The sequence below is a fragment of the Meleagris gallopavo genome, chromosome 21 (genome assembly GCF_000146605.3).
Source record: "Meleagris gallopavo isolate NT-WF06-2002-E0010 breed Aviagen turkey brand Nicholas breeding stock chromosome 21, Turkey_5.1, whole genome shotgun sequence".
Lineage (NCBI taxonomy): Eukaryota > Metazoa > Chordata > Aves > Galliformes > Phasianidae > Meleagris > Meleagris gallopavo.
The window spans coordinates 9,627,692-9,653,908 of NC_015031.2; the positions used below are offsets into that span (position 1 = coordinate 9,627,692).

The window sequence follows — 26,217 nt, forward strand, 5'->3', positions numbered from 1 at the left end:
TTTTTTTGTTCAGCCAGTGTACATATAAAGAATTGATGCGTTTTGCTTTTCGTCTGTTTTTAATTTCCAAACTTGGTGGTGATCATTATGTTCAAGTATTAGTTAAGGGAGAGGTTTTCTGCTTACAACAGATTTGGCTCTAGGAAGGGATAGGGATGCCGGGAAGCAGAGGTTTGTGGTTAGTGTCACAGCAGGGAGGGAGGGAGGCGGAGGCACCGAGACCCTGGGAAAGGAGCATTAGAGCTGCTCATCCCCAGAGAGAACTGTCCTACTGAACGTGCTGCCCTGATGGAGGATGTGGGGCTCCAGGTCCCACCACCTCCTGCTCCCCCGGCTGCTGAACCCAGTTGTGAGCAGGGCTGGGATCTCTAAGGAGAGCCACACTGCGGCCCTTCCCTGTGGACAACCAGGCCTGAGAGCAGCGAGGGGCTCAGAGCTGGTGGCCAAAGGGTGGTGCAGGGCAGGGAGGCAGCACCCAGGGCACCCTGTCCTGTCCTGCTGACCTCACACTGAGCCTGAGCAACGGGCCAAAAAGCTTCTTCCTATCTCAAAGCCTCAACACCCCCCAAGCTCGCTCCGTGCCTGCTTCTTTCCAACGAAACAGGCCTCTAGACAGTGCAATGGTCAGCGTTTAATGCATTAACGAAGCGGGGCTTTCGAGTTGAAAAGCCCTGCTTCCCGACAAGTCCTGCTGCTCTTTGGAGGAAACTGAGATGGAAATGTAAGCAGCTACGCTACCTCAACGGCCGACAGATGCAGCTGTGAAACCCTGCAGCAACTCACCATGGGTCCGGCACGCGGGTACCGAGCAGGAGCTGCACCATGGGGACTCTGTGGTGAGGAAACAGCGGCGGTGTGGAGTAGTGTAATGAAATTCTTGGAAACAAAAGGCATGTTAAATATTTGATGCATAAAGGAGAGAGAGAAAACACGTAAGCAAAGCTTTTAAATATACAGTATGTCTTCTTCCAACGGTTACTATAATGATCACGCAAGTTTGCAAGTTAAAAATGCCTTGCTTCTTCGTTAAAATTAAGACTAAACCTCTAATTTTGTCTGTGAAAGTGACTGCAGCCTATCTATACCCTGGGTGCTGAATATGAAGATTTCGACTATCGCTCGGTTCGGGTGCTCGGTTCATGGGAGGCCGATGGACTTTTCCCAGCACGGCCATGCTCTGATCTCTGAAGCAAGGCTGCTGGAAGTCCCCACTTAGGTAATCCACGGTCTGCATCACGTTATTCTGGCTGGACGGGCCGGCCCCAGCTCTGTAATGAGGTCCTCCTGCACAATCTAGCGCTGCTCCGGCCGGCTGTCCCCCGTGGAAAGGCATGGCGAGGTCCTGGGACCCAGAGCTGTCGCTGTTGGGCGTGGGCAGAATGTTATTCCACATGGGCTGGAAGTAGTGCCCGTTGGTGTACGGCAAGGGTCCCTGCAAGCCGTTGACAGGAGGGGAGGGCGTGGGCTTCTCAATGGGGGGCTTCAAGCCGAAGGACTGGCCCATGCACAGTTCTTGAGGGTAGCTGGAGGTTTTGCCAGGGAAACTCTGCCCTGCCATCTCTCTCGGAGCGTGCTTCCCTGCCAGCGCCGCGGGCCCGGCAGCATCCCCACACATTTGCTGCAGATGAGCGAGCTGGTGCTGGTTCCACGCCACCGATTTGATTTCGTTCTGGTAGGCAGGCGGCACCCTGTTAATATTCACCATGGGCACGTTAACAGAGGCAGAAGGAATAGCAGCAGCAGCATGATCGACAGGGTTCACTACACAGGAAGGCATGGGCGTAGGGACGTTGTGAGTAGAGACCCTGGTACTTGCATTGATAAGCAGGTTGCGACTTATGGGGCTGGGGTTTGCAATCTGTCCCTCACACACTGAGGTAGTGCTAATGCCAGCTCTGGCCTGGCAGAACTGGTTAATCTGGTGCACAATGCTGCTCAGGTCCGGTGGCTGGTTCTGCTGCAGGGTGGCAGCCATAGAGAGGGGAATGGTTGAGGTAGACACGGTCACATTCGGCGGCGCGTCCGCATCCGGCATCTTTCTGCTCCCATGTAAACCCGGCTGCAGCAAAGGGTTCGGGGGGGGCTGCAGCGCCTGGTGTGCCACGGTCTGAGGGTGCTGCAAGCCCTGAGGCTGCTGCACGTTCTGAGGGTGCGGCAGCGCCTGCGGAATCCCCTGAGGGTGGGGTAAGCTTTGCGGCTGTGGTATACCCTGAGGGTGCTGCAAAGCCTGCGGCTGCGGGATGCTCTGGGGGTGCGGCAAAGTCTGTGCATGCTGGAGAGCCTGCTGGCGAGCAAGCGCCTGGGGGTGGGTTAAAGTGCTCGGTGCAACGTACGGCGTGGAAGGGGGATTCATCATCGCTTCCGGCAGCAGGCGTGTGCGCGTCCCGTCAAAGTCCTTGAGGATTCCTTTCGCTGGAGATTTGACGATGGCCAGGAGGCCGGTTTTCGTGGTGGCCTGAGATGGGTAAGGACTGTACCTCTGGCCCGAAGTATCGAGTCCGTTCACAGTACGGCGAATGTGTTTCCGCTGGGGAACCTTGACGCTGTTTGGGAAAATTTTTATAGTCAGGGGGTTGTTGGCGACCTTCTTAGCATAGGCATCCAATTCTGCTGGGGTAGGATACTGTGCAGATCTCATTTTCTGTGTAGTGTCCCCTGTGGAGAAAGGAAAGAGGTCAATATCCAAGGTGGGGAGCACGGGACCAACCCCAGGGCACCACGGTCACCCGGCGAGGGGAGAAACGCTGTGGGGAGCCGGGAGGTGAGAGCTGCATCTCCCAGACCAGCAGAAACCTCATTCCCTTTGGTATCCGAAGACCAACACAACCCCAATTGGGCAAAATCTGCCCAACGGAGCAAAGCCAGGCCTTGAGTGGTGATTTCGGCAGGACAAACCCAGGAACAGGCCAGGAACACCGCATCTACCATCGTTTGTCTGTGTCCTCTTAATCTAAAGCCACCCTCCCACTCCTCTTCAAGCCATTTGCCACATCTTCAGCCTGTCAGTCAGGAGTCAGAAAGCAGTGAATGAAACATTACACTCTGAGGTGGGAGCTGCACAAAGCACTTCAGCTCAAACCTCCATTTAAGCCCAAGCTCTTTTCTAGCTGCTGCCATCCAAAAGCACTCTGAGAGCCTTTTTGTCCATTAGGATCCTTGTCAGTCCCAGTTCAGCAAATGGAAGGCAGCTACACACACATTCCTTGATGGCTTGCCATTATTTCTTCAGCTGTATGCTCAGTGTGGCACCTTGCTAGGGCAGCATCCCACTGTCAAACAGCAAAATCAGGCGAGTACCTCACAAGATAAAAACCACGCGTTGGGAGCAAAGGCCCCTGGAGACAGAGGTGTGGTTTCATGGCTGTGCTCAACCAGATACCTACCTCGCCTACCAGCCCCATGTGCTTTTGGAAAGAACTTCAGAGGTGCAGGGAAACACGTGTGCCTCTCATGTAATCTCATTCCAAGCAGAGCTGGGCCGTATCCCAACCACAGCCCTACGAGGCTACTGCTTCAAAAATGATTCTGTAACCTTCAAATAACAACTCACAGCTTCCACAATCCCACTTTGCTTTTGCTTTCCCCCCTCCTCATCTCATAAATGCTTCACTGGTAGAAAAACACCCCAGCCCTTTTTGCTGAACTTGCCAGCATCCCCATGCCACCTACTGCTCCTCCAGAGAGCGTGCCAGTCCCCAGTCAGCCCCTGACCCACAGTGATGTGAGTGCTCCATGCTTCCAGGTGAGCAATGCTCCCTTTTGTACATCCACCTCTGATTCTTCTAAGCAAACTGCCTGCAAAAGGCCCCTGAAGGCGGCTGCAATCTGAGCACTTTATCTTTTGAATCCTGCAGTTTCCCAAGCGAGGGAGATCAGTGCTTCTCAGAGAACACTCACTGTCAGAAGGGCCAGTAAAAGGAAAACGGGATAGGTAGCAGAAGAAAGGATAATTACAGACATGCCTTTTGTGCAAGGAGCAGCTCGGCAAGCAGGCTGCCTCGCAGCCCCAGCACAGTGTGTCCCACACTGCCACGCACGGCCCTGCTCTCCACGTGCTATCCAAACACTGGCACACATCACTCTTCTTCTTAATCAAAAGCAAGGTTTGTTTCATATTAACCTGAACATCCTCTCTGCTCCCATTCCTGTATCTTCCACTGCAGGCAGGTGGCTTCTGTCTGGCCTTCTGAGGGAGCTGCTCTGTTCTGAGCGGAGCCTCTGCATGGAGCTCATCAGAAGCTGAGGCCTTCACAAGCTCCCTGTTATTTTAAGCCTTGTCCCAAACTCACCAAGCTCTGCTCCTCCCCACGGGATGACCCCTTGCAGCACACCATGAATCAGAGAAGAGCCATTAACAACAGATCAAGGAACCCACACCTGTACCACGCCGTGGCCATTTTCACATCAAGCTTTTACTTTCAGATGAAAAATGAAATTGATGCTTCAGGACACTTTTCTCACCAAGATCTCCCAGCCTGGGTTAGATTTCTGCAGGCACACAGCACACAAGGTGTGAATGTTAATGGTGAATGGATATTCCTTTACTCAGGCACCAATGTTTCCACCATGCAGGAACTGCAAGGGAACCTTTCACAAAGCAGCTAACGCCTTTTTCTCTGACCAGGCTGCATCTCTGGTTACAGCACACCTGTAAGTCAGCATCTGGATGGATTCCTTCCTCTCAAGGGTGAAAATCACTCCTCGGGCAAACTTAGGTAACTCATCAAGTTTGGTATCCTACAAATGGGAAAACACCTTTGAAATGCCTTGGACACGATCTTCTGAAACACACCACCCCCTCCCGCAGACCTAACCTGGATCTAACCCAGCTGCTCTGCCCAGAACGATGCGTTTCTGAGGGTCCCAGCACTGTGTGATGCTGGTAGCTCCACAGACAAGGTCTGATGGCTGGATAAGAGGTGTTCTGAGAAGGGAGAAAAGCATTGCGGGGTGATGGAGAGCCTGAATATCTTAAACAAACACCCTACCAACCAGAACAAGAACAAGGCCTGGCAACTAAGTGAACAAAAAACCAGCTAAAATAGACCTTAATAAAAGGCTGATACTAAGAAGAATGCATGCATCACTGGTAAGCACGTGCAAGAAGTCCATATCAGCCCTTGCAGCGATGGCAAAACAAGTCCCATCAAGAAAACAATGGGACGAGCTGCACGGCCACCTTCTGCTCAACACAGGGCAGAAGCCTGTCGTTGAAACCTAACGACGTCGTGTTTACTACAGGGTAGAGCTGTGCATATGAGCAGTTACCCCCAGAAAGCAGCAAGCTGTGAGATCACACTCCAGCAGCAGGCAGCACATGGCTCCTCGGCTCCGTGCTCCCCACGCTGCTGCTATTTCTGTCACAGGAGGAGACACATTTCTCTGCCTCACCTCAGCACCCGTGCAACATCTTCCAAGTGCCTCTCACACTTTAAAACCCACAGCTTCTAAAACTGCCCACGGTTAATTTTTCATTAAGAACAAAAGAGCCTTCAGGATTCTTACCCTGATGAGAGCATCTGCACCGGGGCAGAGAAAATCGGCTGTGCCACGCTCTGCTCGAGTCTTGACTGCAGCATCTCCTCTCCAGGCTTTACAGAAAGAGCTTTCAGGGAGGATGGGGTTTGGCTGCTGACCTGCCTTCAGCCTCAGCCCGCTCCTCTCTCTCTCCTCTCCCTTTCACCTCAATTTTGTGCCACTGTCACCACACGTCTCCCTTCTCCGCCCCAGAGGACGAATGTCAGGGGGAACTCCTCCTGTGATGCTGCAGAGCTGCAGAATTCAAAGGGAAATACTGAAATCTGCAGTCCCGTGGTCAGCTTCAACAGAAATGGATAGGTGCACGTAGGAGTCCACGGAGCAGCTTTGTGAAAAAGGCTGCTTATATGAAAGTAAGAAAAAAAAAAAGAAGGTAATTGAGCTAATGTAGATTTTTTAAGTGTGAATCAAAAGTTTGATCCAGGAAATGACACTTAGAAATTATGAATACAAACATGGCAGACCTGAGTAAAGGTCATCAGGTGGAGTTCTGGGCCTTTTAGCAAAGCAACAGCACCATTATTAAAGCCCTATTCTACCCCCCCATCAAAAGTCACAAGTCACCGCTCATTAAAAATACTCATTAACTCAGTTTTCCTCTGGCCGGGGGCTAGACTACTCGTGCACACACAGTATGCAGAGAACTGCACCAATTAATCCCGTGCACATCTGCAGCAGGACTTAGCAAGGTCTGCACGAGCAGTTTTGTTTCCATATAAATCAGAACAAAGTGGGAGAGAAGAGCATCACCTCCAGCCTGCCAGCTACCTCTGTCCTCAATTCCTTTCCCTGCAGTGCCCTGAGCCCTTCACCCAGCACTGCCCTCAGCGTGGGGGTAACTCACCCCCAGGAACAGCACCAGGTTAGCACGCTGCCTTGCAAGATGTGTAATTAGCAAGTGCCTAATGGTGCTCCCCTCATCAGCCTGCACAATTCGCTCTCAGGACTGAACGTTCCAATGCACCAAAGCCTCACGTAAGGCATGGACCCGGGCACAGCCTCACCACAGCAGCCTACCTTGTTTGTTCAGCAAAACTCAAACTGGCCATGAGAAGGGAAAGCAGGGAGAGCCCACGCTGTCTAATGAAGTCCTTCAGTATGGGAAGGTTTTTACTACTGCCACAAGTGTCACTGTAATCAGTGAGCTTGTGGAGTGCATGTGTGTATGTGAGCGATGTCGTTCACTGCTGGCAGGACTGGTACCTTGAGAATGTCATCCTTAATTGCAAAATTAGCTTACCTATTTTCAGCAGCATCACAAATCTCACCATATTAAGAATTTAGCTATAACTGGAGTGTTAATTATTTGGTTTTCAAGAGCAACGAGTGCAGGAGCAAAGTGAGGGCGCTGAGATCTCCCAGTGCAAATTCCAAATACAAGGTTACAGCCCTACAGACCAGGAACACAGACCTTATGTGTATCTCTGCTATTTCAGCTGATCAACCACGGTGCAAGTTCAGTGAGAAAGAGACAGAGTCAGATTTAAAGCAACTCTAGCCAATAAACTTGAATTCCCAATGCAAGTTCTTCTAAAAAGACAGGTTCCACTATCAGAAAAAGGCTGAAGTTATTGCACGTGAGTTATCACAGCACTCTGCAGACATATTTTCAGAGCACCAGAGACATCGGAAAGAAGAAGGAAACTTGGAACTTTAGTAATTTGGGTGAGATCACCAGTATTTGCAGCCTGTGGCCCAGGTATGTAGAACAGAGCTGACCTCAAAAGGTTTGCATTAGCCTGATCCAGCTTTTAGTGGTGCCATTAGATGAATGGAAACGAAAAGGAGTAGGGAATAGAAGTTGTGCTAAGCAGCAAGTCAAGCGACACACTTCTAGCACAACACATTTTCAGCAGAGGCAAGAATCTCACAGAAACCATGCCTGCATTTTGTCTTGCTGTGGTTAAAATTAACCTTTGTCAAGCCTTGCTGCACACACGTGAACCTCCATAGCGATTTCACATGCCGTTATTGATGGGATGGATGCCCTGAAGGCAGAACTGAACCCAGCCTCTAGCATTACATAGTTTTTCCGCTGCACCCTGAATGTTTTGTTTCACAGCTGTACCAGAGCCAGATTTAACAGTTAACCACATCCTGCAGACAAAACGTCACTCACATTTCTGAAGTCCAGTGTTCATCTGCGTGTAAGAAAGAAGCTGAAAGGAGAGGTCACCTGGTCCTGGCAGACAGGCCAGCATGGCAGACAGGCACTAACACAACATGGGCCATTCACTCCTCTGCACACTGCAACAACAGAGAGACAATTCAAAGTTATAATACAAGGAGGAACAGAGAAAAGAAAGGCAGAGAGCCATTGCTGCGTGAAGACCTGACCAAGCACAGATGCACGTCACCTCTGCATCTGGGGACAGCAATGAGAAGTGGGTTAGAACTCAAATATCTCTGTTAAAACTCAAAAACCTCGATTAAAACTCAAATACCTGCCTTGCTCTCCTCTGCTGTCTGGCACATGGGGTAACCCGTAAGTCTGCCCTTGGATTGGAAGCTGGCTGTTCCAGAGGGTAAGGGGAGAGCAGGGAGCCGCTGCCATCCGTAGCTCAGCACATCTGGCACCAAACCTCACACCAAAGCACCCAAACTCCTGAGATACCACCACACAGCGACGCTCCCACCGTCAGTGTACAAACTGTTGTGCCAGCAACAAAGCCAACGTGGGCTCCACGTCTCCAATTGAGCCATGCTGGAGATATCAGCTGCCTTCTCCTTGCCCTCATCTCGCCAAGTAACAGTGCTGCTGCACGCAGAGACACAGGTCACCATGTGAGAAACACACCTGCACCAGTGAGCTGCTCCTGCAGACATCGTGTATCATCATCTTAGGTGATGCCAAAGGTTCAGAAAGGATTGAGGTGGCAATAATGTTTTTAAAGGAAATATCTGCCTTTAAAAAAAAAAAAGTTAAGTAAATCACTGTAAAGTGGAAGCATGAATTCATTCTCCGAGCCTGATTTGCAATAAGCAAATTGATGCCATCTAGGTCACTGCTGAGCATTAAAAAAAGGAATTCAGATTTGCACAGAAGTGCTGACCACACTCCATCACTGAATTCCATATTATAATTACAACCGTGCTCCAATTTTTGTTCTCCATTCGTATCTTTTCAAAACTGCTATCTCAGTAGCTGACCACAAACGCATTTGAAAAAGCTATGAACCAAAGGGAGGAGTCCCCATCCCTGGAGGCGTCCCAGAACCGTGGGGATGTGGCACTGAGGGCCACGGTCAGTGGGCACGGTGGGTAGGGACTGGGGATCTGAGAGCTCTTTTCCAACCTGACTGTGTGATTCTGTTTTCTGCTCCAGGCATCCCACAGCATCCTGCAGAGAGCGACTTAGGTTCGTGGGTGGCAGAGAAGCCCTCTGCAGAGGGTCGACACGCAGCCTCACCACAGCACTGCCATCCTCCACAGCAGTGCCTTTCTGCACTGAACGTATTTCTATAAAAACACACAGAATTTGCTGGCTGGTATTCAAAGTTCCATCCTGCCTCTGCCAGATCCCATGCCAGAAGGGACCTTCAAAAGGCAGAACAAAGCCTAGGTGGAAAGCAACTCGGCGCTGGTAGGAAACGTCTCATGCACTAACGCAGTTTTATCGTTATATAAACAGACCCCATACGTAGAGTCACTGCCAAGTTTTTACACACAGGAGTGTTTGAGGCTCTCGGAGGCCTTACAGGGTAAGCACACAAAGGAAACACTCCCCACAGACCACCCCCGGCCAGTGAAAGATGGGAAACCAGGCCGGTTGAGACGAAAGCAAGCTGGCGAAGTCTAAAGTTAGATTCATGAAAGTAAACACGCGTGGCTGAAATTCCGAGATGAATTGCGGGCCTCTTCACCGAGCTGGGGGTGGCAGGAGCAGCAGCAGCTCCTCACACAAACGACTCCATGCTTCCAGCACCGTGGGGTCCCGTGAGCTGGGAGATGCTGCCCAGTGCTTGCAGCCGACTGCTCCGCTCCGCTGCTCCTCCTTACTCGCCAGGCGGCTGTGTGGGACTCCATCCCTGCTGATGGGATTGGTGGCAAACCCTGAACGTGGGCTGCACAACCCGGGGTCAGCAAGTATAAATGCTGCAAGCAAACCCCAAGAAATGAAGGTGGGTTGTAAGGTTTCTTTGGTACAAATGTTAGCAGCAGCTTGCCAGGAAACACAAGTGAATCCAGGGCAACCTTCATGCTCCAGGGGAACCTCGGTGTCTCATTTACCCCCCAGCAGGCTGCTCGAGACCAAACGAGACTCGTTCCTTCTCCCTCTCTCAAAGTAACCTAAATACAGAGGGCTTACAAATTGGTTCATGCCAAGCTGAAGGCCCTTGGCAGCAGCTGCTCCCTGCACACTTACCGCAGTGCGTGCCCGCTCGGGGCTGCAGAAGAGCCAGACAGAATCTCACTGGTTCCTGGAGCGCAATGAACTAACCACACCAGCTGGCAGCTCATCCTTTTAATGTTTTAGAAATGGAAAACTGCAAAATAACGTGTGGAGAGGCACTCTGTAATGGTAATCAATCACAGCAGCATCGGTGTATTTGGGGATCAGGAATTAGGAGGACTGATCAATGGGAGCAGCGCAGTGCTCCCAGCATCCAGCAGCACCGCGCCTCCTGGCTCTCTCTGCTCGGGTGGACCTTTAGCAGAGCCCTGCAACAGTTTCAATCAGAATCAATTTCTGCTTCTTGCAGTTTAATTAACTATGATTTTGCTCATAAACCGTTTTGCCTTTGGGGCTGACCTGCATTTATAACTTAACTCAGGCAGCAAAATCCAACGGTTTTGGAGGGGAGAGCGGGAAGGATTTACATGCACGTGCTCTGCTCTGAGCAGAGCTCTGCTCACAGGGCAAGGAGGAAAATGAAGGAGCCTTTGAGGATCAGCAGTGCACACAGCACACTCCTCATGCCCAAAGACTGCCACTGAAGGCTTCCAGGTAAGCAATTTGAGCAGGATGAAGTGCAGGAAGAAAGGCAACATCGGTTCCATCAGACCCTCCTGGGCGAAGCAGCACAGCTCCAGGTTACGATCCCCAGCTCTGAAGAGCTGTTTTTAGGTTGGTCCCAACAGATTATTTTAAACCACAGCGTTACACATCTGCTGAGAGCAGAACAGTTGGCTTTAATTGTACGATGGGTTTTTACATAGCTTCTGACCTTTCATCTAATTGAGGCCTAAAGAAGAAAAAAAGAGGAAAAGCTCGACGTCACTGCAGTTATTAAAATCCATCAAGCTCAGACTTTAGCCCTGGGATAACCACAGCCAAAAAATTGACTTGCAAGTAATTATCACTGCTATCTGCAATAAAAGTTAATTGGACATAATTGAACTAAAGCCCTAATCTGAATGAAGCTGCTGCTGGCAAGAAGCCTGCTCCTGCCTGCACTTTGCAAATGAAACTGCTAGCAGCATAACAGCCCAATCACAGCACGCTGCTCGTTAGCTGGGCTGACACAGCCACCAGCAGGGCTGTCCTCAGCCAAGAACCGAGCTGCTGCCCGTGCCCAGGCCATGCTGGTGGCTGGGGGAGCGAGCCCCTCTCCTAACTGCTGCTGCTTCACCTGCTTGTGTTTGGCATTTCTGTTACCCAACAGACCAGAAAGCAGCAGTCATCCTCCCCAGACTGCTTCAGGACTTCCTTCCAATTGTAATTATTACCTCTGTCCTGCACCAAAGCAGAGCCAAGCACTTCACACACGTGACTACAGCCACACGAGCGCACCGAGACGGGCAAAAATGGCTCACAACTCATCCTGCAGGAGCTTAAGGGGGTTTTGGACCAGATTTATGTTCCAAGACCGGTCTCATGATTATGGAGTAGACAGAGGATGGATCTGGCTCACCATGGGTTCCTGACGTCATTTTGGATGTGGTGTTTAATCAGCCCATGCCACGCTTGCTCCATTCTAAATGGATAGCAGTGGGTGACAGTTTTCTACCACTGAAGAATACCACGGAGATAAATTCAACTGCAGAACATTCAATACCACCTTGACATCTCACATTACATTTACAAGGTCGAAATCCGGGGAGGAACTGGAATCAGACCACACTGCACTCCTCCACTCCATTTACTCACTGCTGCTGCTCTTCCTTCTCATTTGTCAAAGCAGAATTTTAGCTCGAGAAAGCTGGAACAGAGAACTAGTGATATAAATTCCCTTTCATGACCCAAATCGGTGGCTTATTTTACTTTACTCAAAGCCTATCACCTCTTTTCAAGCCTATTTTTAGATTTAACTCCCTGTTTTGCAATGTGGAGGGAGCTGATAGACGAGGCAGCCAGGAGGAGGTCCTGCCAGGTGTGGCAGCTCTCTTCGAAGGGCAGGAAAGATGCAGAAAAGACAAGCTGGGACATCTGCAGTGCCTGGCCACAGCTTCAAAGGAGCATTTCTGGCAGTGCTTGAAACACATACACTCGTGGTCAGTTATGAGACAGAGGGAGATTACTTACACTATGGGAACTTAAGCAAGAAATAGGAAAATCAGCCTGCCCGTATTCAAAGCGATTTGAATAACTCTGAAATTTGCCTCCTCTGAATTTTTACTATGCTGAAGCACTCTGACCTTTAATTAATTTTCCTTTGCCTTTTATATGGTAACCTCCAACTCGGAGCTTTTCAGTGCTGCATTGGTGGGTAACGGGGATGCAGAAACAGTCTGGGATGTATTTTAGTTCTGTTTCACAGTGCATAAATCTGCATTTAGGAGAGAGAGAAAGGATGCCCAGCAATGAGGCACTTCTCCCACCAACAGCCTTTCTCCGTTCTCACGCACAGCCTCCTTCTGCCCTCAATGATAAGAAACCCTACTATGCACAGATCCCCTTCCCAGAGCAGAGTGCACAGCTGCAGCCTCAGCACCAGCACGTGTGTGCTGTACTCCTGTGTGTCCAGGTGGCTGGGAGCAAGTTGAGGCCATCGTTCTGCAGCTTACTGCCCCACCAAGGAGCTGCATGGGCTGCGTGCTCATTGCACACACAGCTGTAGCATCTCCTGACAGCTCCTCCTGCCCTGCACTGCTTTGTATTTGAGCAGGAAGCTTCACTGAGTGCCTGGGCGAAGGGGGAAGGAACACGAAATACTTCTCTCTTTGGTGCCTGGATCACCTCCACCGTTATCTTCTCTCACTCCACACTTTCCCTAGAAGAGCCCAGTCTTAATCATCACTTCCAGAAATCCTTATGGCTGCACATGACAGAAGAATGAGAATTGGTCCTTTTAAAACATCATTAGAAGTTAGAGATTATGACAGTTCCCTGAGCAGGAAAGTGACTCCCTTCCTTTATTACAGGCTGATTATTTAAAAAAAAAATACTTTATCAGAGCCAACTTTGAACATGTTTTGCCAACACACAACACACAAACAACAAACCAGATGTGTTAGAGACTGAAAAATGTGTTTGAACTCCTGTTTTAAAAATAGATTCCCTTGAAAATGAGAAAATATTTGCAAATAAGATAAGGGCAGGATGAACATGCAAAGCGAGGAGCAGAGCTCTCATGCCGAGGCAAGGAAGAGTGACTCACTCAGGGCTGGATGTGATGCTGCTGGATGAACACGTGGGGTCTGTGCTCGGTCTGTGCTGGCTGTGCCTGTGTCTCTGGGACACAGAGGTTCTGCTGGATCCTGACAAAGCAGCTTGGAGATTCATCTGTGACTGCAGGCACAAGACAAGCTGCCAGGGGAACACAGAGCACAGACAGACAGACGCTGCTGTGCCCAGGAAGGCGTTTTCTTCCCAGCTCCAGGCGAGGTGCCGGCTCCTGCTGGGGCGTACTGACACAGAACTCTGCCCTCACCAAGAAACTCAAAGGTTATCTCACTGCAAGAAACAGGTTCTTTTTTTTTGTGCTACAGTAAAGAAGTCCGTGCTTCGCTCCGTGTTTTTCCAACCAGCACAACTGGCCAGTGGCACTGCCAGCTGCTCAAACAATCACGGGGAGGGCAACACAAGTTATGCAAGGTGCTCAAAGGCTCTGCACAGTGCAGGAACCACAGATCCCTGCCTGCAGGCCCAGCAAAGCACTGCAGAGCAATCTCACCCAGTGGTCAGAGCAGCCACAGACACATCACCCCCAACAAAAACCCGCACACACACATCTGTTTTTTTCACAGTGAGGTGCAGCAAATGAATTGCAGACAGGACAGAGACACACAGCTGTAGCTGTTCTTCATACCCAGGCCACTGCTTTTCCAACCACAGAGTAACCAAGCCAGTCAACAAATTCTAAAAAGTACATTTCTCAGCCTTCAATTAGCTGCATTAGTACTGTTTATAACCGTGTGATTGATAAATGCTCTACAGAAGCTGTAATTAATGTATTTTGCTCTTGGAACACACACTGAACCCCTTGGCACTCGACGCTTAATGAAAAGCAATTTATCAACTTGCTTTGAATAGCTGAATCTGACTCTTAACGTAGAGAGCTTTGCTTAAAGAGCTCCAACTCTTTAAAAGCAACCCGTATACCCCAAACCCACAAATGCTGTCAGACATAACTTGGATTTTGACAAGGATGGCAATGACCAGAATGCTCATCTTGCTGAGGAAGAGGTTTTTTAGGACAATCCTCACCCCAGCAGTAGGTCTGCAGATGTGCTGCTCCAGCATGAGGGTTACAGGTGTGTTCTTAGGTCACTGGACCAAGTTTGTGGTCAGACAGCACTGACACACGTGGAGAAGTGGAAGCTCAGCGACTACCAGCCTGGACATGAGTTCAGCTGCATACAAAGCAAGCAAAAATAAAGTGCTTACAGAGTGCCTGAATGCTAATTTCTCAAATGGAGAGTTGCTTTGTGTATTTGACATATGCAAAAAAAAAAAAAAAGAAAAAAAGCCAACCCAGCATTTAGAAGGAAAGGCTTGACATCACAGAATGCTATGTTAGTATTAACTGCTGGGGGGATTAGCCAGCCTTCAAAGCCTGAAATCTAAACTCACATTTCTGGAAGCACAGGCTACAAATATCCAATACAGAAATTGGTCTGCACTCCATATGGTAGCCTGGCTGTAAGGATCACATATTTCCATTGCACGTGTACGTCTGCTTCCCATTCCTGCAGAGTCCTGCCTCCTTCCATTTGTCTTTTGATTCAGATAAAAGCCAACGCAGATCCTAACTGCTGATATGGAGAAAGGTGCAAGGCACAGTGTGCCTTTGGATGAAGGAAGAAAAGGACTCGGGACCGGACTGCTAGAGCACGTCAAGAGATTGTCTTTGAAACTACAAAACCAGAAATGAAAGCGCTGCTTTTCTATTTTGATTTGATCAAAGCAACTGGGGGCGGGGGGAGAAGAAATCACATCCTACAGATGCAGGCTAAATTTTAACTACTTCACACATAATGTGGGACCAGCTGATCCCATACAGGCCTAAAGAAAGAGAGAAAACAAAGAGGTAAAGTCACTCTAGCTCTGAATGTGCTCTTTCCACAGATCGCTGCTTCAGGGCCTGCCAAAGAGCAACAGGAACCCATTTCAAAGCAAGAAAGACACAGGAAGCATGTACCCAGCCAAGGGCACACATTGTGAGTCTCCAGCAAAGAGCAGAGCAGAAAGCTCCTGGCAAATGAGAGGAAACACACTCAGAATGTGACGGCCGCTCGGGTCCATAACCTGGTACTGCCTCTGCGACTGCACCCAGATGTGACAGTGAGAAGCAGCAGTGTGTGAGGAGCCTCCAGAGGAGGGCTCTGTGCTGCCTGGGGACAAGGAGGGGATTGTGCCCAGAGTGTCTCAGATCCACGCTCAGCACAGGGGAACGAGGCTTTTCAAAGCACAACTGCAGGTCCCAAACAGCAGAGAATAAAGAGGTACCTGTGGCTGCCACGTTTCCTGATAGAAAGGATTACAAATAGCTGCTGGGTCAGCTGTGTGCTTGGGGAAACTTCTAACTGTAGTAGGTGAACCATTTCCTCCGGGCTAGAATGATGGAGCTCTTTGGCCTTTGCTAAAAATTAAGCAGAAGTCATTTGAACAGATGACAACAGCTGCACATGGGAGATCAGAAAGCTCTCCAGATGCTGATTTTGAATGAAATTCAGAAGCCAGTATAAACCAGATTTTAAACATAGAATAATCCTTATCATAATTTGCATGAGAAAGCCAGGGAAAACGTTCCATCCCTGCACTCCGAAACCCTCCAGGAACGTGTGGGGTTAAAAAGGAGATCCTAATGAAAAGGACAAGAACTGGAGACTGCAAGATAGGACCAGGAACTGTTTCTAGAATCTTCAGGTGGCAACTGGAAGTATGGGGAGCCCCGTGCTGAAATCTGATGGTTGTTGAGCACATTTCTCCCTTTTGTGCTGTATGTTCTGATGGATGCTCAACACGCATCCTGGGGCACCTCGTGCGAAGGAAATCTTTGACCTTTCTCACCAAGACTGCTCGCAATTATGGACTGAAAAGCATCTAAAAATCTCAGCCCTAAATCCGAAGCTTCTTCCCATCTTGCTCCTTCCTTTACTGAATGCCTCCTGATTGTGCCAAAGCAGAATATTCAGACCTCAGTCTAAATAGCCTGGGTGTTATGCTGACGGTGTCTCTGGAGAGAGAAAGAGAAGCGAGGACAGATTTCCAATAGCTCAGATGCTTCTCCGTAAGAAAAGCTGCTACACAGCAAGAGTGATAAATAAAGAGGGAAAGTAACACGCTGGAGAACTTCTACCAAGGTCACCCCAGGCTGCTGAGCACTACCCATCTGCAGGGAAGATTTAGACACCCATTTAACCACGCAGATCCATTTGCTTGTTGGCAGCAACAGTCCTCATTAAACCAAACCGGTTCTAAGCACAAAGGGGAAGATGATATTAGCTAATAAATACAACAGAAAAGCCAACAGACTTTAGTCCTCCTCAGGACAACAGCCAGGCAACAAGAGGAGCACGTGGATGGGTGGCATGGCGTGTCCCAGCTGGACAGGAGCAGGAGTGCAGCCACGCTGGGTTCCAGAAGCTATTGCTGTGCCCTTATCAAGAGTGTTCCTTGCCTGTTTCAGCAGGCTGAAAGACACGCTGGGCACAATTTCAAGCTATGACAAAGTGATCTTATCACTTCTGTGCTGTACTCGCTACACAAGGCCCTGATTCAGCAGCATGTAAAAAAAAATATATATCTTCATTTGCATGAAAAGCACTCTGATCACAGAGTCTTCTGTTCAGCAGCCCCCTTCCCATCCCCAGCACAAGATGCACGCACTGCTGGCATTTTGCTGGCGACTAAAGGGGAATATTCTGCATATGCTCTGCACGTTTTAATGCAATCTTTTCCTAAAATTTTAACAGTATTCTCAAACAACACAAAAGCTGCACACATTCAAACGAGGCAAACGCTGCCAAGTGCTTTCACTGGCACTTTTAGTAACTGGGCCACACAAAGGACATTTCATACCAACGCACAGCAAAACAAACAGCTCCAAAATGCCTTTGCTGCTCAACAAGTCCAGTCTTTTCCAGTCTGCCTTTACAGTGTCTTGACACATAGCGCTAAAAGAGGATAGATTTGAAACTAAAGGAAGGTGTAGCCATGCAAAGAACAATGTTCTGATCGCAGTCAGATTAATCTCTGTCGTGGGAAACCAATAAGAACCTCTATTTTGTTATCTTTTGATAAAAAGAGACTGTTAAAGCTTAACTACGTTAGGAAACTTGTTCCTTTGGACTAAAGCATGAACTCAATGTATAGAGGTGCAGACTGAAGTCATCAGTTGTCGCCTGATTCTGAGGGAGAAAGTCCACTACTGCAGCAGCTGAAGACTGGATCCAGCAGTCCCAAGCCCTTCCCTGATCACAGAGGGGTCACTGAGGCCATCCCTGGTCCCCTGCCCCGTATCAGGTAATGAACACCACCTCTTACGAGCCAGAGTGAGTCACGTCCCACAGACACACCCTGAAACCACATCAGTCTCCCAGCCAACTCAGCCCAAATACAAATACCTTCTGTCCCGGCAGCAGCGCAGTCCCCATTGAGAAATGTTTCCCTTCCTGTTCACCCAGCACTGAAGCATTACGATGTGAGGCTGACCCAGTGCCCTCTCGTCCCTGCCAAGCATTTTGGGGCTCTGCTGAGTTGCTTTGCCAGCAATTTGCGGCCTGGTGCAGCGTGTGAGATCACAGCCACGGCCCTCACAAAGAGCAGACCTGTAAATGACATCTCGAGGATTAAACTGATTGAGATGCAATTTGCCTAGCAACCATTCATTAAGCAGAGTTCAGAAACAGGCCAGCAATCTATTCCACCTCCTTATCTGAGCAGTAAACAGATAGCAGGCTCTGCTATGTCCTCCCTCCTCCGGCTCAGACAGGGTGCAAACACATTTTTCAAAAGTTTCGACTCCTGCAGCAAACAGCAGAGAACAATTGTGCCTGCCCAGCACGAGGGCTCAGTGCTCACCCACACCCAGCAGCTCCACGATGACGATGCAAAGCACACGGGGAACGCAGCTGCAATTCCCATCTCCCCGGTGTTTTCTCACATCCAGCACCAAAGCCTGTCCTGATCTTCTAAAAAACAGCCACCGTAGTTCTTCAGCACGCAGCTCTGCTCTGATAGCTGGAAAAAAACTCGATGAAAATCTTATTCCTCTCCTTCATCTTCCGAAAGGAATCGACTGGCACTCCTAAAGTCCTCAACATAGCCCCCCCATCACAGAGAAGGAAACAAAAATCATGTCCTCCTTCCCATTAAGCGTTTTTCCTCATCAAACAAGCGAGGCAATGCCAACGTCACCAGCAAAAATCAAAGCAGCTATTTCAGCTCCAAGGATTTCACTGAAAAGATTAAGCGAAATCCTGATTCTGTGTGATTGCTTCCCCATAAGAAACATCTGACAGTATCCTATTCTGCTCCGAAATGGAACAACAAAATGAGCTCGGACACATTTCATTTAAGACTATATACCTGAACGGCTTTCCTTTGGTGAAGTGTTCTTCTGGGAAATCACTGTGACATACAGCACGCTGCTGCAATTAAATATGCAAGAAAGAAGAATTAAACTGGCAATGAATAATTAATAGCATGTAATACTACTTCATAAGGAAAGTCTGGCTGAATATTCCCACAGATGAGAGGTACCTGAGCGCATGGCACATCACAGCTTTACTTTTACCATGGAGCCCAAGGCCCCACGATGCTGTGGCTGCTGCTCGTGCCTCTTCCTCCTCCCCTCCTGCCCAGCAGGACCCAGGGAAGCTCCAAGACAGACAAGCAGTGCAATAGCTGTTGCTCTGCTCACCTGCATTTCAGTGTTACCAGGCTTCCCAAACGCTGTTAAAGAGCGTACAGCAATTATTTCACTTCCCAGTAGAGAATAAAGCAAGTATGATGCAATGATTACTTATAAGATAATATCAGGCTGAGGTTGGGAGGAAAAAAAAACAACTGAAAAAGTCTGCAAGAGCAAAGGAATGCAGTTTACTTTTCCAGAACCTCTCTTAAAGAGAAAGATAGCATCAGCTTGCCCAGCAGGCCTTCCTCCTTCACATTTACTGTTTTGGAGGCTACATCCCTCCTGCAACCCTGCCGTATCACCTTCCAGACAACATGGCAATGGAAAACATGCTTTCCTCATTAAGAGAAACCCTAAGTCCCATTAATTATTATTTACCAAAGTCCTCATCAAGTTGCTATTCAACCCCAAGCCTTTTCTTCTAGACATCAGCCAGGCCAGCTCTGTGCTAACCAACACAACACACTCGTTCCATACCTCGAGCTGGAAATCCTCAGTTCCCTAAGTTTATCCAGCACCATCCTGCTGCAGAGCACTGGGTTTAGGGATGCATGTCTGAAACACATCTGCTGGAGATCGTTCAAGGAGGGCTGGCACTGCTATCTGCCTGCTGGAGATGACAGCCCTGCAGCCAGACATCCCCAGGGCCTGCAGGACTCAATGCTCTTCTCCAAAGCAAACACAAATTGGGAGTCTAATCTCTACAAAGGCTGGAAATAAGCTAGTTTAATATTAATTTTCTATTAAAAATTAATGGGATTAAATGAAACTCGTGAGCTGGCAGACACCAGGAGCACTGCCCCTCTGGCTGCCCACAGGAATAGATGCAGAGGAGGATGAGGATGGGTTGCAGCAGTGCTGTAGAACTGGAGCTGTAGGGGAAGGGCACCGGGGCCTCATCGTGTGCCACAGCTCCACGTCACCCTGCTGCCAGCAGCTCATCCCTGCAGCAGGCTTAGGGATTCAGAGACCTCTACATTGCTGTGTGAGGTGAGAATGGCTGCTGGTGCCTTCCTGAGCTCTGCATGCACAATCACAGCTTGTGCCATGTTGTCTGGAAGGCGATATGGCAGGGTTGCAGGAGGGATGCACAATCTTTGGCTGGATGGCTGTAAGCTCTGACCTTACAGCATCAGTGCATGCCACAGCAGCACACCACATGAGCCCAGACACACATCCTGCACATGTCTGGATGTGAGCAGGAGCATAACAAGGTGTGAAAGGGATGCCTCAAGTCCCACAAAGACCTTCCCTTCCCTGATCCCTGCTCTGGACAGTGGAGCTCCTAACAGCTCATCCTGGTGACCATGGCAGTGCATCCTCTCCCAGGATCCAGCCTTGCAGGGACTGGTGCCCACCTTCACCCACCTGCAGGCAAATCCCTTTCCGACTGCCAGAATTAATCACCTTACCAATAAGCATCTTGCAAACAACCAGAGTTTACATAAGAGAAGTTTAACCTTCAGTTCCTATTAATGTTAACAGAATAGAAAAAAAAAAAAAAAAAGAAGCAAGGCACAAGAAGGTCTGTATCTGCATTTCTAATTATACAACCAAACGCAGCACGTGGTGGTATTTCCAAGCACCTTGCTGGTGATAAAGCAGCAAATGGACTACAGCTTCCATTTTGAGGAGTGGCTGCAAGAGCAAACAGCACTGAGGTTGTCAGCAGTAAGGCAAGGATGTGAGAATTACGGAAAATAAAGTGGCATACTTAAAGGATGGTAGCAAGAATGTTAATAATTAAAAGAACAAGTCACCTTAAAAATGTTACATTTCATGATCTCTCATACTTTTAATGGCTTAGCCTACTTTTTCCAACCTCATTTGCATCATCCAAATAGGCCTCCTGCTGGGAAGCATTAAAATGGCAGCCCCCCATGGAGACAGGCTCCCTTCACCAAGCCAGTCTGAAGGGCTAATAAGTATTCCTAAAAACATTTTAAATCCATTAACGATGTTTAGTAAACATTTATTGAGAATTAGTGCTGCTGCCAGAGTTGGCCTTACCACACACTGCTGGAGCATTTTATAAAGAGGTGAAAGTACCCCCAAAAACACCTGCAACCATCACCAGCTCCCACCCAAAACCCAGGGGTGCTCTTGCTCCTGCTCTGCATCACCCCAAAGCACCAAGCACGCTCCAGGATCAACCAGGCAATGCTCCACAGCCTTTGGAGGACCCAGCTGGAGATGGGGGACACAAGAACCACGTGGAGCACCAAAGGGACACGGAGCAGCAGGGCACCCAGCACTCTCACAAGTGTTAGGAAGGGATGGGGCTGCTCCTGCACTGTTTGTGTGGATCTGCACCAAGGGCTGCACCTGGCTAATGCCCGTCTCGACACGTTTGGGTGGCTGAAGGACCAATTTGCTCTACCCTCGGCAATTAATTCAATCCCCTGAATAAAACAGGCTAGTACAATAGCAGTGGAAGCCTCCCTATTACTGCTGTATTGAAGATGTGGGTGCTGGTACAAAGGCAAGCGCTTTACACAAATATCTGAGCTGTGCATTATCCTCTGGGCACCATCTGCACACAACCAGGTAGGGTTTTATCTAAGCCCTGGAAGCTCGAATAAATCATTTCCTCCCTATCTGTGATCCTGACAGAGACAGACGCTGCAATTTGCGAGCTGACGAGTGCAGGCTTGTCTGGTTAGCAGAAATAAAATTATATCTGCATCAATATCTGATATATTTTTAATAAAAAATACAGCCAACCAGACCCTTAATATTGAAATAATCTCAGCCTGCGCCTCCGTAACCCACAGGAGGTACCTACAGTGTTACACTGCCAACGTAAAGCTGGGATTGCCACTGTCGTTTCACCAGCAAGAGATGCATTTTAATGGTCACACATCAGGAAAAGCAGAACCCCACGGCAGCCCAGGGCTGGGGATCCCACAGCACGCCATCAGCAGAAGCACCCATCCCATGGGGCAAGGCAGCCACAGCTGGGATAACGCAGTGCCAGGGGAATGCCTCTCAGCCTCTGAAAGTTACCAAAAGGCAGGAAATAAATGGTCCACCTTCCCCCCCGCCTGCTGGGTTTGATGCACTTTTTGTTGGAAACGTTGCATCGGAATAAAACCCAACTTAATTGGCTCTTAAATAACTGAACAGCCACTTTAATTTTATTTCAGCAGCAATCAGTCATAAATCACGCCGCCCAAGCTCCGGCACGGGATGACAAGTAAATAGAGCAGAACATACCGAAGCAGAATCTGAACGCCGTGCAGCGAAAGGTGATTTTTCTTAAACCTGTGCATCACCATTTAATGGACGTCACAAAGGCAGCAAGGCATCAATACCTGGAGCTCAGACCTGCCAGCCCTGCACGCTCCTTTGGCACCTCCTGATTAGCAGAGCTCAATAAACGAAGGATCTCTGTAAGCTGGAACTGCTGGGATTTAAGCACAGGTGCAATTTCCCCCATGCACACTAGGTGGAAGTACGTAAAATCTTAATTTGTTCCTTTCTTGACTTAAGTGGAAGTGGTTGAAGTGTATAATAGCACCTGTCACTGCTGGAGGAATCTTTATTGTCCTTCATCTGCAACTTCACTAATTGATCTGTAAGCAAGAAGATGCCCGGAACTATTAAGGCTGAGCTGTGCTGGAAATGAGTGGCAAATATGAAAAAACAGACATCAGAAATATTAACTCAGAAATATCATCATTCAGACTAATTTTAAAAACGCATTCCATTTCCAGAGCATTTAAACACTCGCTGCTAATGGCAGCCATCAAAGAAATGGAATTTGCATTTTAGAAACATTTAGGTTATTTTCACGACCGACATCTCTAAAAATAACACCTTGTTAAATAGAAACAAGGGACAGGAAGGTGCAAAAGGCTTCAGAAACAAATTTCTAGCAAACACTGGGGGGAGTAGGAGGAGAAACAGCAGCATGGGGTCTTGCAAAGGGATGTAAGCACAGATCAGAGCAGCAGAACACCCAACCTGCCTGGGATTACCTTACACAGAAGGCTTCTGGAATGTATGGTGAAAGTGCCTCGTTCCAAAAGAATCCATTTCTAAATTTAAATACCGACAGAAAATTTGGGATCGGGCCACACACAACCAGGAAAACGCCTTGGGAAGAGCTGCATCCTCTTCCTGCTCTGCCCTTCTCATGCATTGATTTTCCTCCACATTCATTCACAAATGCTCAGCACAGTAGTGAACCATTTAAAGTGAAAGGATGCAGGAATTACTGGCTCCAGGCAGAAGCTGAGGGCTTTCCTGCATCCGAATCAGAATGGAGGTGGGGGCCAGGGGCCAGCCAGCAAACACCCCCCATTTCCACCTCCTCAATGAGGCTGAAGTGCTCGCCCTTATCCCCATAATGGCTCTTTGCTCACACAAGCACCAGGCTTTGTCTTTGCAGTCCTCGTTTAAACTCAAGACGGGAGCAGAGGGCTGATGGCAGCCGGCAGGAGCCCGCTCTGCTCTGCTCTGCTCCCTCGCAGTGTTTGTGCAGGGATGCAGGGCAAGGCCCCACCTGTGCACCACGGCTGCTTCCTGCTCAGAGGGCCAAAAACTGCAAAGAACAGCAATGGAATAAAAGGATGAATGAAGACAAATGACTTCTCCGGATCGTGAAATGAGAAACTGGGCACGAAGGACCCCCATCCCCACCCTACCTACAGGGAGGGATGAGCACCAGCACGGCCGGTGGCTCTGCTGTGCTGCAAGCTGAGCAAAATAACAGCAAAAAGGGGAGCACAGGAGATAGGGGCAGGAAATGCAACTAGCCCACAGCACTCAGCACCCACTTATGCAATGCTCTGAAACACACCGGTTTTCTCTCACCCTGCCCTATGGCTGCAATTCTTTTCTTTCTATCCACCGGCTGAGATGAAGTCACTGGGAGGGCAGAGCGTGGCTCCCATCTCAGAGCTGGGCATGAAGGACAGGGAGATGGCCAAAGGGTGAGGGGCAGCACTGCAGAACACTGCCTTCAAGACTGCTCAGCACGGCATCACATCACCTATCTCCACTTGTTCTCACATTAGAAACAATCAGAATCTGACTGGAAACAACACACAGCTCAGTTGCTCCATGTATTCCCAGTTTTCACCCCAACACGCACCTGTTGTACTCGGTGCCAGCCCAGGCTTCATCCCACCCAAACACATTCATGGGATATTATTATTCCTGGGACCATCAGTGTTTTCTTCACCATCCCTGGGAATCTGAACTGATCTCCCAACGCAGCGTAAACAAGTCCAGCACTGGGAATAAACAAACTGAACATCGTTACTGAGCACAACAGGAGGACAATTAGAAGCATACACTGAGCGCAGAACGAGTGGGGGGTGTCAAAAGGGGTCTGTGAGGTCTATAAAGCTGGATCAACCACAGCCTGAAAAGGGGTCTATGGGGTCTGGATCAACCACAGCACTGCTTTTTTAATGCAGCTTCTCAGTGAGCTCCCACACGCTCCTAAGGCAATTATTTAACAGTTCCAGCCGTCTGTTCAATAAATCAAGCGAGTCAGGCTTTGGCTTTGCTCTCAGTGGTGTATTTAGTAATTCCATAAATCCCCGAATCCTGGAAATTACTGAGCTTTAGAGAAACACAAAATGGACATTACTTCATCACCCATCTCCATAAATCAGCGTGGGTCGGGGGCTGCAGATGGGGGTGCCTGGTGGTGTGGGGCACAACATGCTCCCATCAGGCACCAATGCTGCTTCGGGGTGGGAGCAAGCTGCCAGCAGCACCCATCTCCTGCCCCATGCCCATCTGGGAGTGGCTTGGGGTCAAAAATGGGGAAGAAGACATGAAAACGGAGAATGGACAAGGCAGAGTGCAAAACGTGGTTAGGGAAAAAGGAGAAGTTCCCATCCCACGTCCAGGTGCACCGGCGTGTGATTTTACAGCTGTCTGCATTTCTGGACAACGCAGTTTCTTTAGTTCTTGGGAGAAGCTCTGCTACCAGTCCCCAGGAGTAAACGTAGATAAAATAGCCATCTGTATGAGGACAACTTGAAACAAATACAAATAAGACTTAAATCAAGGCAAATACCCAAGCTCCAGAAAGCAAGGGATCAAAACCACCGTGTGATTAAGCAGCATGCGCTCGGTGCTAAGGGCACTCCGTTATTCACGTGCAAAATCCAGAGGATGAGAGGGGGTACACTGGGTAAGGTCACCCTGTAATGTCAGCACCAATGCAGAACTGAGCCTTGGAGCTCAGCACCTGCCTTTTCTTTCATCTCAGCACAAAATGAGATCTACTTCTTTACACTTCAAAAGCCACGACGCGCAACAAATAAGATACACACTAAGCAAGAAGGCACAGAAAACACGCCAGCATCTTTCGGCAATCATCTCCCCCATGTCATCCATTATGTCAGATCTATCTATTTTTACTTAATTCTTGTTCCATTGATATGCATCCTTGCTCTCCAGGCCATCAGGCAGGTTAGACTTGAACTCAATATGGCTTCTTAAAATAGTTGAGAAATATCGCAAGTCTTCCCCACAGCTTCATGCATTTACTTAAATGAATTCGCTTCCCAGTCAAAGCAGCTTCGCATCTCCTCATGTTTCTAAACCTCTTTTCAGCATCAGCCCTTTCTGCTTTCATCAATTCAAGGAGCCTCCTGCGAGGATCAGTCCTCTGTGACAGCACAATGCTGTCAGCCGGACTCACAGGAACGCTTTTCAGTCGTATTTTTAGAAGAGAAAAGAACGAAAGCCCACCGAATTTAATCCCTGATGGATTTTCCCACTACAGACCGCTCCCTGCGTATCTGTGATGAGAAACTGCAAGCGCTCTTCAAGTTTGGGTGGAAAAAACCTGCTCAGAACCACGTACGGTGAAAGGGAAAAGCAGCTCCTGTGTTCCTATCTCCCCACTGCCCACGTAGGAGCAGCCGCAGGATTATCTCAGCCAGCTACTGAACCAAAGTTCCTACGGCACACGCTGTGCAGCCCAACACCCGGTGGGACCGATTCCATCACAGAGTCACTGCGGTGCTCCAGCACTGACATCACTCGGGAACATGAGCTCCTGTACTGAGAGGTGCTACCAAGGAAACAGAGAGCTGTGGTTTTGCCATAAAGAGATTAACTATTATGGTAAGAAGTTTTCCAACACATGTTTTCTTGTGACTTCAGCCGTGAGAAAAGGAGAAGAAATAATTAAGAACACCATAAAAAGCGAGTGCAACGCTCTGAACCAGCCCATGCTGGATCCAGGCTGCGTCTGCAGTTTATCCCCAACTTGTTCCCAGCAATTACAGGCAATGTCAGCGGGGTGACACGCACCCAGCAGCCCACACAGGTGCACCGTGCATGCCGCATCACCGACAGTCTCCAGCACTTCTCCGTGCCACAAGGCCCGTTTTGATTTTATCTTTTTGCCCCCCCCCCTCCGTGCTTTGGCACGAGCACGTTTCCCGTGAAGGTGCTTTAAAAA

The 26,217-nt window shown here is 49.0% G+C and overlaps 1 protein-coding gene across 4 annotated transcripts; it reads right to left on the reverse strand.

Moving 5' to 3' along the window:
- FAM222B (family with sequence similarity 222 member B) lies at nucleotides 1-18,508 on the reverse strand. Of its 4 annotated transcripts, XM_019622060.2 has the most exons (4): nucleotides 18,455-18,508; nucleotides 17,948-18,106; nucleotides 7,658-7,785; nucleotides 1-2,655 (listed from the first exon to the last, which is right to left on the reverse strand). In XM_019622060.2, the coding sequence occupies exons 3-4, from the start codon at nucleotides 7,737-7,739 to the stop codon at nucleotides 1,076-1,078; spliced, it is 1,662 nt and encodes a 553-aa protein (XP_019477605.1). In that variant the 5' UTR covers nucleotides 7,740-7,785; nucleotides 17,948-18,106; nucleotides 18,455-18,508; the 3' UTR covers nucleotides 1-1,075. The 4 variants fall into 4 exon arrangements, with proteins under 4 accessions (XP_019477605.1, XP_031412337.1, XP_010720428.1 ...); XM_031556477.1 differs by lacking the exon at nucleotides 18,455-18,508 and having other exon boundaries at nucleotides 17,948-18,162; XM_010722126.3 differs by lacking the exons at nucleotides 17,948-18,106; nucleotides 18,455-18,508 and adding an exon at nucleotides 8,336-8,427.
- Nucleotides 18,509-26,217: the final 7,709 nt, after the last annotated feature.

What these genes read in the sequence shown, in the direction of transcription:
- FAM222B (XM_019622060.2), bottom strand. Translation starts at nt 7,739, where the DNA reads ATGCTGGCCTGTCTGCCAGGACCAGGTGACCTCTCCTTTCAGCTTCTT. An exon ending in GAACACTGGACTTCAGAAAT is followed by an intron (nt 2,656 to 7,657) that starts GTGAGTGACGTT and finishes CTTTCTCCACAG; the next exon opens with GGGACACTACACAGAAAATG.